The sequence below is a fragment of the Macaca mulatta genome, chromosome 16 (genome assembly GCF_049350105.2).
Source record: "Macaca mulatta isolate MMU2019108-1 chromosome 16, T2T-MMU8v2.0, whole genome shotgun sequence".
Lineage (NCBI taxonomy): Eukaryota > Metazoa > Chordata > Mammalia > Primates > Cercopithecidae > Macaca > Macaca mulatta.
Window position 1 is genome coordinate 77,785,090 of NC_133421.1, and position 15,585 is coordinate 77,800,674.

General features: G+C 43.3%; 1 protein-coding gene across 1 annotated transcript; it reads left to right on the plus strand.

Annotated features, from left to right (window-relative positions):
- The first annotated feature begins 2,544 nt into the window (after nucleotides 1-2,544).
- KPNA2 (karyopherin subunit alpha 2) lies at nucleotides 2,545-14,399 on the plus strand. Its single transcript, NM_001266111.2, is given in 11 exon segments — nucleotides 2,545-2,648; nucleotides 3,927-4,024; nucleotides 4,174-4,311; nucleotides 7,771-7,859; nucleotides 9,477-9,745; nucleotides 9,998-10,092; nucleotides 10,193-10,456; nucleotides 10,943-11,176; nucleotides 11,425-11,607; nucleotides 13,315-13,464; nucleotides 14,070-14,399. Coding segments are annotated over 10 exon segments (1,590 nt in total). The 5' UTR covers nucleotides 2,545-2,648; nucleotides 3,927-3,949; the 3' UTR covers nucleotides 14,163-14,399.
- The last annotated feature ends 1,186 nt before the right edge of the window (nucleotides 14,400-15,585 follow it).

The following is a 15,585-nucleotide window of genomic DNA, read 5'->3' on the forward strand; positions in this document are numbered from 1 at the left end:
CCACGTTGGATAGGCTAGTCTTTTTTTTCCGAAATGGAGTTTTGCTATTGTTGCCCAGGCTGGAGCGCAATGGCGCGATCTCGGCTCACTGCAACCTCTGCGTCCCAGGTTCAAGCGATTCTCCTGCCTCAGCCTCCCAAGTAGCTGGGGTTACAGGCAACCGCCACCACGCCCAGCTAATTTTTTGTATTTTTAGTAGAGACGAAGTTTCCCTATGTTGGCCAGGCTGGTCTCGAACTCCTGACCTCAGGTGATCTGCCCATCTCATCCTTCCAAAGTGCTAGGATTACAGGTGTGAGCCACCGTGCCCGACTATATCGTATCTTTCAAAGGCAATTTTGGGCATTATACTTCTGTTTCAGGTTGTTTTTAGGTGCAAGTACAGAATAGCGGTTCAGAATACAGATCCTGGAACCAGGATCTGTTATGGCTGAATCCTGTCTTTGCCATGTACTGGCTGTGTGACCCTGGACAAGTTACATAAACACTTGTGATTCAGTGCTCTCTTTTGTGAAATAGAGCAAATAACAGTACTACCTCACAGTTGTGAAGATCAAGTGTATTAATACATGGTAAACACTCAACACTTCTGGACACATAGTAGTCAGTATTTTCAAGCAAAAGAAACTCAACTTGGCTTGGTATGGTGGCTCAGGCCTGTAATCCCAGCACTTTGGGAGGCGAAGGTGGGTGGATTGCTTGAGCTCAGGAGTTCAAGACCAGCTTGGGCAAAATAGTGAAACCCTGTCTTTACAAAAAATACAAAAATTAGCTGGACGTGGTGGTATGTACCTGTAGTCCCAGCTATTTGGGAGGCTGAGGTGGGAGGATGGCTTCAGCTCAGGAGGCAGAGGTCGCAGTTAGCCAAGATCGTGCCACTCCACTCCAGCCTGGGTGACAGAGCCAGACCCTGTATCAAAGACAAGAAAAAAAAAGAAAAAAAAAAAAGAGAAGAAACTCAACTTGACAATACAAAAGAAATGTGTATCGGATCTCATAATTGCAAACCTTCAGAGATAGAGCGGGTCAGACCTCTCAAGGTTTCCCTACAGTTTTCTTATTCAGATTTCTAGGACTCACATCCCTCAGTTCAGAAGAACAGAGGCTGCTTTCCTACCTCCAACCAGTAAACAAAAGGCACGGGCTGTCCAACTGGATGAATTTAGGTCATGTGCCTGCCCCTGAACCATTCTCAGTAGCTGAGAGAATGCCTCACAGTGATTGGTTTAGGGGTGAATTCCTTCCACATTCTTGCATTTAGGGGGATGGGATTATGCTGATTAAGAGTAGGTGCAACCCTTTATGAACTCTGGCTGCTATACAATGAATGAGGCTGGCATTAATGACTGCAAGAATGGACAAATTTGGTGTTTGAATTTATTTATAGTAAGAAATAAACCATGACAACTTTTCTAAAATGTAATCTTTTAGAACACAAAAAAATTGCAGAAACAAAAATGGCCCATAATCCTGATGCTCTGTTGACCATCTTTGTTTTGTTTCTTCGTTTGAGCATATGGCAAAAAATGCAAAATTCAGAAATGTGTAACGAGCATAGAATGTTACTGGAACAATTGACAAAACTTGAACACAGACTACATACTAAACAACAGCATGAAATTTCAGTTTTTCTGAATTTGACGACTGCAGTGTGGTTATGTAAGAGAATGTCTTTTCTTAGGAGATACACCGTGAAACAGAGGAAAAAGGACATGATTCTGAAACTCTCAAATGTTTCAAAAAGTAACATATTGAAATCACACATAGGTACACATGTGCATAGGTATACATATATATGTATAGAGACAGCAGTAGCAAATGTGTTAACATTTGGCAAATCTGGATAAGGATTTGCAATTCTGCTGCATTTGAAATTATTTAAAAATACAAAACTTGAGTGTTTGGAGAAACAGGAATAAGAAATATTTTGTTACTATATTTGCGGCTTCTATACAGTCTTTTACGACGCAATTGAAAAAAAAAACTAAACTAAAAAATATAACATAAATCTTCCCTCCCATAGTGGCCAGAAACCCCTGCCAAGTTCTTCGGATATCGTAACAGGAAAAAAATGCAAAGCAATATGTCTTTCTATAAAGATTACTTATTTACTAATTATCATTTTTTAATTTTCATGAAGATCAACAACAAAGTTTTTTTAAAATAATGACTTTGAGAATCATTTTGCGGTATTTGTTTAAGGCTCTCGCCCAGGAAAACGCCCAGGGACCATGCGCGCTTCAACCCAGTGGAAACACGAAAGGCCCAGGGACCGCCCCTTCGCGTTGCTTGACGGGATCTGGAGTCCTCCCGCTCCGCCCTGCCAGGCGCTCGGGAACCGCCCGTCTGCTCCCTCATCTCGCGATGCCATCCTCCTTTTTTTTTTTTTTTCCCCCCTCCCACTCGCCCCTAAGCCCTATGACTCCCTCCCCTCTCAACGTGTTTTTCAAATCCACCAATGGGCACACAGCTTGGGCTCGAACCAGCCAATCGGAATGCGGAGTCACCGGGAAATTTAAATCGCGCCGGCCGGCTGCACGAGCCACACGGTCTTTGAGCTGAGTCGAGGTGGACCCTTTGAGCGCAGCCGTCCCACAGCCGCTGATTCCCCGCATCGCCTCCCGTGGAAGCCCGGGCCCGCTTCTCAGGTACAGACTCAGGCGGCGGCTCGGCCCGAGCGCTAACGGTTTGCCCGCGGGCGGCGTTCGCCTTTGGGTGGGGGGAAGGAGGCCCCGGGTCCACGCCGAGCCTGGCTCAGCCTCCCGCGTTGTCTAGGCCTCGGGGGCGACTGGTTCATTGACCAGGCGGCTGAGTTTCGCGGGGTCTGCGGGTTTAGGGCGCCGACGCTCTTCAAACGGCAGCGGAGACCATAACGCGTCGCGGCCGGGAGAATCGGAGCGAGCCAGGCCTGAGGGCGAATGTCCCGGGAGGGCTCGTGGCGGCCCTGGCCTCGCTTCCCCCTTTCTTGTTGCATCTTCCCCGACGTAGGGGCAGGGGCAGGGGCTGGGGGTGGCAGTTGGGAGCACTGTCTCTGACACTTTGGCCCCGGGGTGGCTGTGCCACCAAGTCGTAGGCGAGCGTAATGAAAGCAAAGATAGCAAATTGTAAGGAGGGCTTTGACTTTTGTCGTCTTCTGAATGACGCACAGCTGATGTCGTCCTAATTAAGTGCATTCGCTCCTAGTCTCTGGAAATGCAAATCAAATATGCGACATGCGGCACTGCATTTTTAATGTTGACCATAATGTAATGATGAAGCAAATTTTTTTTAGTTTTCGAATCTGCACCTATTTTGGCCAAGTAAAGACAGTAAAGTAGTGCGAGCCTCCTGAGAATCTGAATTTATTGCCCTGGCACATAATTTTTAGCTGTAAGTTAACTTGGTTCCCCTGCTTTGCCTTGGATTAACTATTAGGGACTCTGGAGTATCGAGCCAGGCTGTCAGAAACGGTGGACACACGTGGCTAGTCCAAATTGAAATACGCTGTAAGCTTAAAGTACACAAAAGACTTCAAAGATAGAGTATGGAAAAAGAATGTAAAAGATGTCAGTTATTTTATATATTGAAATATATATGTTGAAATACTATTTGGATATGTTGGGTTAAGTAAAATAAATTATTGAAATTAGTTTCACTTGTTTCTTTTCGCCTTTTAAAAAGTATGGCTACTAGGAAGTTTCAATTTATATAGCTTGCATTCTATTTCTGATGGACAGCCCTCTCCAGGAAGTCTCAGCGCTTCAGAGGGAAGGGGGACAGTTCCCGTTTGGGTAAAGCTATTTCATAGTGCTGAAAGCATGATGATCCCCCCTCTAGTATACAGGTGTGGATTCAGTAGATGCTTGATAATTCAATTCTTATTTGGTACTATTATTGACAAAGGAAAATGATAAAGGAAATATTTTTTCTCCTCGCCCATCTTTTAGCTTTCTCCCTTTGTCTCATAACCATGTCCACCAATGAGAATGCTAATACACCAGCTGCCCGTCTTCACAGATTCAAGAACAAGGGAAAAGACAGTACAGTGAGTACCTTCTGTTGCTTTCCTGTGGTGGTGTTTAAATGGGAGGACATTTGGAAAGGGGTGAAAACTTAGGGATCTTTTTAAAAATACCCTCACTTAGCAACAAAAACTGATGTGATAGGTGAAACGGCATGTTATCTTTTCTCAAGGAAATGAGGCGTCGCAGAATAGAGGTCAATGTGGAGCTGAGGAAAGCTAAGAAGGATGACCAGATGCTGAAGAGGAGAAACGTAAGCTCATTTCCTGATGATGCTACTTCTCCGCTGCAGGAAAACCGCAACAACCAGGTAAAAAATGTATTTTGGTTTATGAGTTACGTGAAATCCAGAAAATCAGTAGGAACTTTTCTTAGAAATTCAAGTAAACTTAACATTTTTAGCCTTAGGTTGTAACTATCTGTGAAGATCTTTTTCTCTGTTCCCAATTAGTAATTGTCTTCTTTCCTGCCTTCCATAATCCACTGAAGCTGATTTAGGATCTTCCTTTAGCTCTGACCTTCCTTCAGACTTCCCTGCATTTCTAGCTGCTAACTGGGTACCTTGACCTGACCACTGTGTCCAGAGCCAACCAGTTTCTGGTTTATTCTTTTTTTTTTTTTTTTCCCTAGACGGGGTCTTGCTTTGTTGCTCAGGCTGGAGTGCAGTGGCACAATCTTGGCTCACAGCAACCTCTGCCTCCTGGGTTCAAGCAATTCTCCTGCCACAGCCTCCTGAGTAGCTGGGATTACGGGCACGCACCACCATGCTTGACTAGTTTTTGTATTTTTGTTTTGTTTTGTTTTTTTGAGTTTCCCTCTGTCGCCCAGGCTGGAGTACAGTGGTGTGATCTCAGCTCACTGCAAGCTCTACCTCCCAGGTTCACGCCATTCTCTTGCCTCAGCCTCCCAAGTAGCTGGGACTACAGGCACCTACCACCCTGCCCAGCTAATTTTTTTCTATTTTTAGTAGAGACGGGGTTTCATCATGTTAGCCAGGAAGGTCTCTGATCTCCTGACCTCGTGATCCACCCGCCTCGGCCTCCCAAAGTGCTGGGATCACAGGTGTGAGCCACTGCCCGGTCTGTTTTTGTATTTTTAGTAGAGGCAGAATTTCACCATGTTGGCCATGCTAGTCTTGAACTCCTGACCTCGTGATATGCCTGCCTTGGCCTCCCAAAGTGCTGGGATTACAGGCGTGAGCCACCAGGCCCTGCCCGTTTTTGGTTTATTTCTGCCTTTTTTGGTATTCTCTCTTTTTTTGTATTTGTCACCAGCTTTGTTCAGGACTTTCCTTCTGAAATATTTACGGTAGCCTCCTAAGTTATCATTTCCTCCTTTCTGTGCCATATATTATTTTCCTGAAATTTTTCCTAAAGTACTGCCTTAGACATGTGTTTTCTCTCCTCAAAATCCATCCTCCAAATTGCTTGAACCTGGTAGGTGCAGGTTGCAGTGAGCCAAGATCGTCCCATTGCACTCCAGCCTGGGCAACAATCAAGGAAAAAAATAAAAATAAAAAAATTCATATTCCAGCTGGGCATGGTGGTTCATGCCTGTTCATGCCAACACTTTGGGAAGCTGAAATGGGAGGATCACTGGAGGCCAGGAGTTTGAGCCCAGCCTAGGCAACGTAGCAAGACCTTGTCTCTATAAAAAATAAAGTTAGCTGGGCATGGTGGCATTGGCCTTTAGTCCTAGGTATTCAGGGGGCTGAGACAGAAGGATCACTTGCCAGGATTTTGAGGTTGCAGCGAGCTATGATTGCACTACTGTACTCTGTGCTGGGTGACAGTGAGACACTATCTGTAAAAATAAAAATCCCTGCTCCATGAAGGCCTTCCATAAAGTAGACCTATCTTAGATTTTCAAATTTATCTTTCATCTGGGCACTTTCCTACATCTTTTTCTCACAATATGCGTCCTTTTTTTTTTTTTTTTCTTAAGATGAAGCCTTGCTTTGTTGCCCAGGCAGGAGTGCAAGGCACCATCTTGGCTCACCACAACATCCGCCTCCTGGGTTCAAGCGATACTCGTGCCTCAACCTCTGGAGTAGTTGGGATTACAGGCATGTGCTACCATGCCCAGCTAATTTTTGTTTTTTTCCAGTAGAGACGGGGTTTCGCAATGTTGGTCAGGCTGGTCTCGAACCCTGACCTCAGGTGATCTGCCTGCCTTGGCCTCCCAAAGTTCTGAGATTACAGGTGTGAGCCACCACGCCCAGCCACATTATGCTTCCTTTAGCACTCCACATTTATCTTTTTTTTTTTTAATTGAATACTACCTATGTTCTATATCTAGGGTACTAATACTCAAAGCTCATCTTCTCCTTATAGCACTCCTTAGTCTAGCAGGAAAGACACTTCTTTCTCAGGATTCTCTAGCACCTGGTTCTGCACCCAAAATGGGGAGTAAATGCTGTGTAGCCCATCTATTTACCACTTGTTTTACGCTGTTTGTCTCCTTGTCACATTTCCTCTGTGAGGCGTCAGGCTCCTGGAGAGACAGGGATACTGTCTTTTTAAATTACGGGTAGCACTGGTTCTCAAACCTTTCTACTGTGATTCACAACATAAATATATATATATATTTTTTGGTGGGGGTCGGGGAATGGGTCTTGAGCTGTTACCCAGGCTGGAGTGCAGTGGTGCGATCTCCGGCTGACTGCAGCCTCCATCTCCTGGGTTCAAGTGACCCTCCTGCCTCAACCTCCCAAGTAGCTAGGATTACAGGGGATCACCACCATGTCTAGCTAATTTTTGCATTTTTAGTAGACCTGGGGATTCACCATGTTTCCCAATCTGGTCTTGAACTCCTGACCTCAGGTGATCTACCCACCTCGGCCTCCCAAAGTGCTGGGATTACAGGCATGAGCCACTTCGCCCAGCTGAACATAAAACATTTATATTTGCAACAACACTCAACCATGGAAATACACAGATTATAAAATTAGATATGAGAATCCTCGGCCAGGCGTGGTGGGTCACACCTGTAATCCTAGCACTTTGGGAGGCCCAGGCGGGCGGATCACCTGAGGTTGGCAGTTCAAGACCAGCCTGAGCAACATGGAGAAACCCTGTCTCTACTAAAAATACAAAAAAAATTAGTTGGGCATGGTGGCGCATGCCTGTAATCCCAGGTACTCGGGAGGCTGAGGCAGGAGAATCGCTTGAACCCAGGAGGCGGAGGTTGTGGTGAGCCAAGATCGTGGCACTGCACTCTAGCCTGGGGAACGAGTGAAACTCCATCTCAAAAAAAGAAAATCCTCAGAACGTTGCCTATAACTTCATGTCTTTCTCCCTCAAAGTATATCTGAATGCAAGTTATTGAGACTAATGTAGAAATAATCTTTGGTCTTGTATGGCGACAGGCAGACACCACCATGCCTGGATTTTTTTTTTTTTTTGTCGTGGGGAGGTCGTCTCACCCGAGCTCAAACCATCCTCCCTCCTGAGCCTTCCAAAGTGCTAGGCTTACAGGTGTGAGCCACCATGCTTGGCCTTCTAGTTCATTTTTTAAATGGTTCAAAGCTGCCTTTTTTAGCGACAGAACACTTGGATACTCCATAACTTGAGACTCTAGTGAGTCATGACACCGAGTTTGGAAACTGTTCTACATATAAAATAATGAATATTTAACAGGAAAAATTAAATGTAGGGTTAAATATGTAGTAGCTGGCTATAAGCCTAATGATGTTTACACAAGTAAGTGTGGATTTTATTGTTTGTATTTAAGCTTAATGATAATGTGCAAAATTTCACTTTTCTTCTAGGGTACTGTAAATTGGTCTGTTGATGACATTGTCAAAGGCATAAATAGCAGCAATGTGGAAAATCAGCTCCAAGCTACTCAAGCTGCCAGGTAAGTCTTGTCTGCAATAGCATGGGTAGCCCAAGAAATTCAGGTTTTTAGATTTTTTTTTTTTTTGGGTGGGGGCAGGAAGGGACAGATAGTGTGTAAGGAAAGATTAGGCCAGCCAGCCATATGCCAAATAGTATTTTTTATTTATTAATTTTTTTGAGAGAGGGGCCTTGCTATTTTGCCCAGGCTGGTCTCGAATGCCTGGGTTCAAGCAATCCTCTCACCTCAGCCTCCTGAAGTGCTGGGATCATAGGTGTGTGCCATTGCACCTGCCCATAAAATTTTTACCAAAGTAATGTTTCAGGTCACTGGCGGGGAAAGGAAGAAATAAATAGTAAGTGGGATTGAGACATGCATTTAGAATGATAGATCCATTTAGGAGATCAGTATAATTTGACCTTTACCTCCCACCATACACAGATATTTATGATATGATAGAAAGGATTAATAAGTTCTGTAGCTTGAGAGTGTGCGGAAGAACAAATTTCAATGGTAAATTATCATTAAAAAGTTCTAGGCTGGACACTGTGGCTCATGCCTATAATCCCAGCCCTTTGGGAGGCTAGGGGGCGGGTTACTTGGGCCCAGGAGTTTGAGACCAGCCTGGGCAATATGGTGAGACCCCGTTTCTACAAAAAAAATTATTAGTTGGGTGTGGTGGCACATGCCTGTAATCTTAGGTACTCCGGAGACCCAGGCACGATAATTGCTTGAACCCAGGAGGCGGAGGTTGCAGTGAGCTGAGATCTTGCTACTGCACTTCAGCCTGGTGACAGAGCAAGACTCTGTCTCAAAAAATAAATAAAATTACCCGGGTGTGGTGGTGCGCACTTGTTGTCCCAGCTACTAAAGAGTCTGAGGTGGGAGGATCACTTGAGCCCAGGAGGTGGAGGCTGCAGTGAGCTGTGATCATGGCACTGCACTCTAGCCTGGGTGGAGTGAGGTCGTCTCAGAAAAACAAAATGTAGCCAGGCGCGGTGGCTCAAGCCTGTAATCCCAGCACTTTGGGAGGCCGAGACGGGTGGATCACGAGGTCAGGAGATCGAGACCATCCTGGCTAACACGGTGAAACCCTGTCTCTACTAAAAAATACAAAAAACTAGCCGGGCGAGGTGGCGGGCGCCTGTAGTCCCAGCTACTTGGGAGGCTGAGGCAAGAGAATGGTGTGAACCTGGGAGGTGGAGCTTGCAGTGAGCTGAGATCCGGCCACTGCACTCCAGCCTGGGCAACAGAGCGAGACTCCGTCTCAAAAAGAAAAATGTGCTTAACCACAACTATCAGGGAGAACAAATTCAGTTAACAATGGGAATCTAACCCTGTCAGAACGTCAAAAGTTTTTTTAAAAAGTGACAAGATTTGTAGATTTCTGCAGGGATGGAGAGGAGGGTAATCTACATTAATTTTTGGAAAAATGGTAGTTAATGATACCGCATATATAGCACCATATAGGTAATCTGTTCAGCTTCTCTTAGATTCCAGAATGTCTCAGCATTTAGTGATTTACTTAAAAGGTTGTCTGAAGTTCTAAACTGTTGAATTGCATTTTAAATTGGTTTTTACACAAACTCCTTTTGTTAACCACTTTCAACTTTTATTTCTCTTTTTGTTCCCCTTTAGGAAACTACTTTCTAGAGAAAAACAGCCCCCCATAGACAGCATAATCCGGGCTGGTTTGATTCCAAAATTTGTGTCCTTCTTGGGCAGAACTGATTGTAGTCCCATTCAGTTTGAGTCTGCTTGGGCACTCACTAACATTGCTTCTGGGACATCAGAACAGACCAAGGCTGTGGTAGATGGAGGTGCCATCCCAGCATTCATCTCTCTGTTGGCATCTCCCCATGCTCACATCAGTGAACAAGCCGTCTGGGCTCTAGGAAACATTGCAGGTACTTGGACTTGAAGTTCTTTTGACTGAATGTATCTAAGCGTAATGAGTTCAAAGAAAGGCCTTATAAATAGTAACGACTTCGTCAAGTTTTGAGCTTGCTTTCAAGCCGTTATTAGGAATGAAAGTGTCGTCTTTACAAAGGCAGCAGAGGGGCATCTAAGTACGTTTGGGAGTTTTTGCTGGTGCATCAGTCACTGAACATTGGTGGTGTTGGACAAGATAATAAAATTAATCTTGCTTTTTTTTTCAGGTGACGGCTCAGTGTTCCGAGACTTGGTTATTAAGTATGGTGCAGTTGACCCACTGTTGGCTCTCCTTGCGGTTCCTGATATGTCATCTTTAGCAGTAAGTTACTAACATGAATAAAGTTACTCACTTCTTCATTCTAATTTCCCCCATCTTCTCAAAAGACAGAACCTCTCATTGCCTATTTTTTTCCCCCTAGTGTGGCTACTTACGTAATCTTACCTGGACACTTTCAAATCTTTGCCGCAACAAGAATCCTGCACCCCCAATAGATGCTGTTGAGCAGATTCTTCCTACCTTAGTTCGGCTCCTGCATCATGATGATCCAGAAGTATTAGCAGATACCTGCTGGGCTATTTCCTACCTTACTGACGGTCCGAATGAACGAATTGACATGGTCGTGAAAACAGGAGTTGTGCCCCAACTTGTGAAGCTTCTAGGAGCTTCTGAATTGCCAATTGTGGTAAGTTATTTACTTGTAGATTAGGACATAAGTATAAAAAGCATGATCAGGGCTGGGTATGGTGGCTCACGCCTGTATAATCCCAGCACTTTGGGAGACCAAGGCGGGTGGATCCCCTGAGGTCAGGAGTTAGAGACCAGCCTGGCCAACATGATGAAAGCCCATCTCTACTAAAAATACAAAGAAATTATCTGGATGTGGTGGCACGCGTCTGTAATCCCAACTACTTGGGAGGCTAAGGCAGGAGAATTGCTTGAATCCGGGAGGCAGAGGCTGCAGTGAGTCGAGATCGTGCCATTGCACTCCAGTCTGGGTGACAAGAGCAAGACTCCTGTCTCTCAAAAAAAAAAAGCATTATCAGTTGATACTAATATTGAAATATTACCTATTTCATACCCATGATGGGCCTCTTGTTAAAACTTTTAGGGTACAGAATTTCTGAAGTGCTGGGAAAAAACCAGCATCAACATTTTTTTTTTTTTTCAGACTCCTGCCCTAAGAGCCATAGGGAATATTGTCACTGGTACAGATGAACAGACTCAGGTTGTAATTGATGCAGGAGCGCTCGCTGTCTTTCCCAGCCTGCTCACCAACCCCAAAACTAACATTCAGAAGGAAGCTACATGGACAATGTCAAACATCACAGCTGGCCGTCAGGACCAGATACAGCAAGTTGTGAATCATGGATTAGTCCCATTCCTTGTCAGTGTTCTCTCTAAGGTAATGAAGTCTTAGGATTTAATCAAGTCATTTTTAGTATTTATAGAAAGCTCTGCTTGATAAGCTTCTTCACGTGCAAGAATCTTGGGTTCTACTTGGAGTCCTTTGCTGAAAAATACCCAGTAACCCCTTTCACTTACAGTTGGATAGAACCTTGGTACTTTGAGTCATTGTTTTTGTGAAAAAGTACTCCTGGAAACTTATTCTTGCAACTTTCTGAAATAAAACCATTTCCTTATGTTTAATAGGCAGATTTTAAGACACAAAAGGAAGCTGTATGGGCCGTGACCAACTACACTAGTGGTGGAACAGTTGAGCAGATTGTGTACCTTGTTCACTGTGGCATAATAGAACCGTTGATGAACCTCTTAACTGCAAAAGATACCAAGATTATTCTGGTTATCTTGGATGCCATTTCAAATATCTTTCAGGTAAGACCTATCAAGGTGGCTTTGTTTGAATTTGAACTTGATAATAATCAGTTTACTATTTAGACCTGGGGGAGGGCAACTGTTGTAAGTTTAGTCACTAGTAAGCCACAGATTCAGACAGCCTGTTTAGGTGGGCCACACCTTTGATTAAAAATGTGGCAGGCATTATCAAAGATGAAAGAGATGACAAGTGGATGATGGGACCTGAATCGAAGTCGGGCGTTTATGTGAACTCATCACATCTGTTTACTTACTTGATTTAATGTCCCAATTTCATACTGAATTTTGGTGAAATTAAATTTGAATGACTTGGCCAGTCATGGTGTCTCATGCCTGTATCACAGCACTTTGAGAGTCCAAGGTAGGTGGATCACCTGAGGTCAAGAGTCCGAGACCAGCCTGGCCAACATGGTGAAACCCCGTCTCTGCTAAAAATACAAAAATTAGCCATGTGTGGTGGCAGGCACCTATAATCCCAGCTACTTGGGAGGCTGAGGCAGGAGAATCGCTTGAACCCTGGGCCAGGGGTGGAGGTTGCAGTGAGCCAAGATCATGTCACTTCACTCCAGCCTGGCCGGAAGAGTGAAACTATCTCAGAAAAAAAAAATTTGAATAACTTATATTTTTCTTCTGGTTGTATCCCTAATTGATCCAAGCATACCAGCATATGGCACTTTGTCATAGTGATTGGTGGTAGGTAAGTCCTACTCATCAACTTTAGATTCTAGAGATTTTTACATATAGAAGTTGAGTCTACAGGCTGGGCACAGTGGCTCACACCTGTAATCCCAGCATTTTGGGAGGCTGAGGTGGGCAGAGCACGAGGTCAGGAGTTTGAGACCAGCCTGGCCAACATAGTGAAACCCCGTCTCTACTAAAAATACAAAAAATTAGCCGGGTGTGGTGGCAGGCGCCTGTAATTCCAGCTACTTAGGAGGCTGAGGCAGGAGAAACGCTTGAACCCGGGAAGCGGAAGTCACAGTGAGCTGAGTTTGCGTCATTGCACTCCATCTTGGGCAACAAGAGTGAAACTCTTGTCTAAAAAAAAAAAAAGTTGAGCCTACAATAATGGATGCTGGCGTATTTGTCACTGTGTATAAATAATTTGTCAATATGTGGCCAGTATTTCTTCTTCACCTCATCTAATCCCCTAAGTTACTTTGAAGCAAATCTGTTATTTCATCTATAGATATTTATGTATCTCTTTAAAGTTGAAAATTTAAAGGAAAACTAACCTACATACCATTCCGTATGTCCAGTAAATCCTTAATACCAACACACATTCTGGTCAGACATTTAGTTTAGCACTCCATAGGCCATCTTTGCCTTTGACACCTTGACTACACCTTGTGATGATAAAGGATTTTTTACAGAACAATAAGCCCCTGTTCCCATAGCAGACCAGTTGAACTGGAATGTAGTGTGTTTTAAAAATTGCCCACGTGATTTTGATACATAGAAAAGGTTGAGAGCTATTGATTGTAAGATCTTTGGCTCCAGTTGAAGTAGTGCTAAAAGCAGGTATAGATCCAATCACATTGAATTTCAACAAAATATAAAATGGACTGTGATAGTGATAGGTTTGTTGAAGGGACTGTTAGGTGATTATTTCTGCCTGACATGTATCTATATTCAAATTATCGATGTTGTTTTGTTCATTAAAACATTCAGAGTATACACCAGTAAACTTGGAATTTTTTTTTTTAGGCTGCTGAAAAACTAGGTGAAACTGAGAAACTTAGTATAATGATTGAAGAATGTGGCGGCTTAGACAAAATTGAAGCTCTACAAAACCATGAAAATGAGTCTGTGTATAAGGCTTCGTTAAGCTTAATTGAGAAGTATTTCTCTGTAGAGGTGAGTAATGGATGGTAATATTAATAACAACTTGGAAACATCTAAAGTCAAGGCCATGAGCCTTTTTTTCCCCTCATACTTTTTAAAATAAGTCTCATATCTTTGTTAAATGTAGTAAAATATCAGTGTGCATAGGACATAATGTACTTATTTGCCCCTCTAGTTTGGCTTGATGGTAATAAAATCTTTTTAAACTGAGATTTTAAAAGTCCCCAGATTAGTTTCAAATGAACAGCCTTGAGAATCTTAGAATATCTGGAGGGTAAGTTAGTGGGTGTCATTGTAGGAGGTGATAGAGAAGGAGGCCAAACCCACCACTATGCTCTGGGCCTAATACAGTCTTTTCCTATTGAAAAGTGGCAGTTGGGGAAGAAAAAAATCTGTTTCTGTCACTGTAGTAGCATTTCTTATCCCCAGTCCCTGCAACTCCCCAGGCACTCATGAATTGGCAAAGTTTCAGAGACCCTCCCTCCCCTATGTCAAATACTAGAATATCATACAGGATTAAAGGTATAATATGCAGATCAAGACCTAGAGATTAAATACAGACTTCTAGGTAGGCTGCTGCTTGAAATACTTACATTCTTTTTATAATATATTTCCAGGAAGAGGAAGATCAAAACGTTGTGCCGGAAACTACCTCTGAAGGCTACACCTTCCAAGTTCAGGATGGGGCTCCTGGGACCTTTACCTTTTAGATCACGTAGCTGAGGCATACATTTGTTGTGTACCATGTTTGGTATTTTGTCTTATTGTTTCTCTACTAAGAACTCTTTTTAAATGTGGTTTGTTATTGTAGCACTTTTTACACTGAAACTATACTTGAACAGTTCCAACTGTACATACTGTATGAAGCTTGTCCTCTGACGAGGTTTCTTATTTCTATGTGGAATTTCATATCTTGCAGCATCCTGTAAATAAACATTAAAGTCCACCCTTTTCTTTACTTCACCATGCCTGTGTGTGGCTTTCTAATTTGGAGCCTTTAATGTCGCTGGTGAAAGGTAACCCATCCAAACTGGTGTGATGAACCAGAGTAGTCCTGGCTGCAGTTTTTACAGAAGAATGAGTAACATTTTCCAGAAACCCTCAGCCAGTGTCTCCTTAAGTCTCCTTGGCCAGGGAGATGGGCTAAACACCTTAAATTTAATCATAAATCTCTCCTGGAGCTACAAGCGGAATTCATTCCTCCCAAACTTCAAGGCTGAATGGGATTCCAAGGTCAATCATGGCTGCACATGGGCCTCACCTGGGAAAGTACCCAGTTCTGTTTAGTTGATGAGGGCCGTGAGGGTCCACCTTGGGTCTTTTTAAAAAATGCAATTCCCAAGGGCTCCTCCTGTACAGTGTAGGTTGATAGACACTATTCTTTTTGAGATGGAGTCTCTGTCACTCAGGCGAAACCCTGTCTCTAGTAAAAATACAAAAAATTAGCTGGGATTACAGGCATGGTGCCGGGAGCCTGTCATCCCAGCTACTTGGGAGGCTGAGGCAGGAGAATAGCTTGAACTCAGGAGGTGGAGGTGGCAGTGAGCCAAGATTGCGCCTCTGCACTCCAGCCTTGGTGACAGTAGTAAGCCTCCGTCTCAAAAAAAAAAAAAAACCACTGATAAATAATGTATCTTTACCTATAACTTTCATTTTTGTATTTGTTTTTGTTGTAAGCAAGGGAGGAAACGTAATATTCCTAAACCTATTTGGCAATTAACAGTAAAAACTGCTAACACTTATTTTGCTTGTTGAAATAATCTTAAAAGGGTAACATTAAAAGATTGGATATCAGTGTTAAACATTTCACAAAGTATTGATTCATTGCTATATTGCATTTTGGCTAAAAATAAGCTACTTGATTATTTTTAGAACAAAGGAAATCAACATTCTGTTTCCTAATGTTGATTTTTTTTCTCTCATCTGTGGCTGCATCATCACTGAAGAAAAAGCTCAGGATAATTTTTTGTTATTGTAAATCCTCGTTGTTAAGTAAGATTTTTATTTCAGCATTTGGCTTCTTTAATTGCATAACAGCAGTAACAGCAAAGTCAGTTTTGTTCATATGAGCCATTGGAAACCTTGTCAGATACAGGACCCAAGTTTAGAAGGCCATTAAGGCCTGGCTGCCCC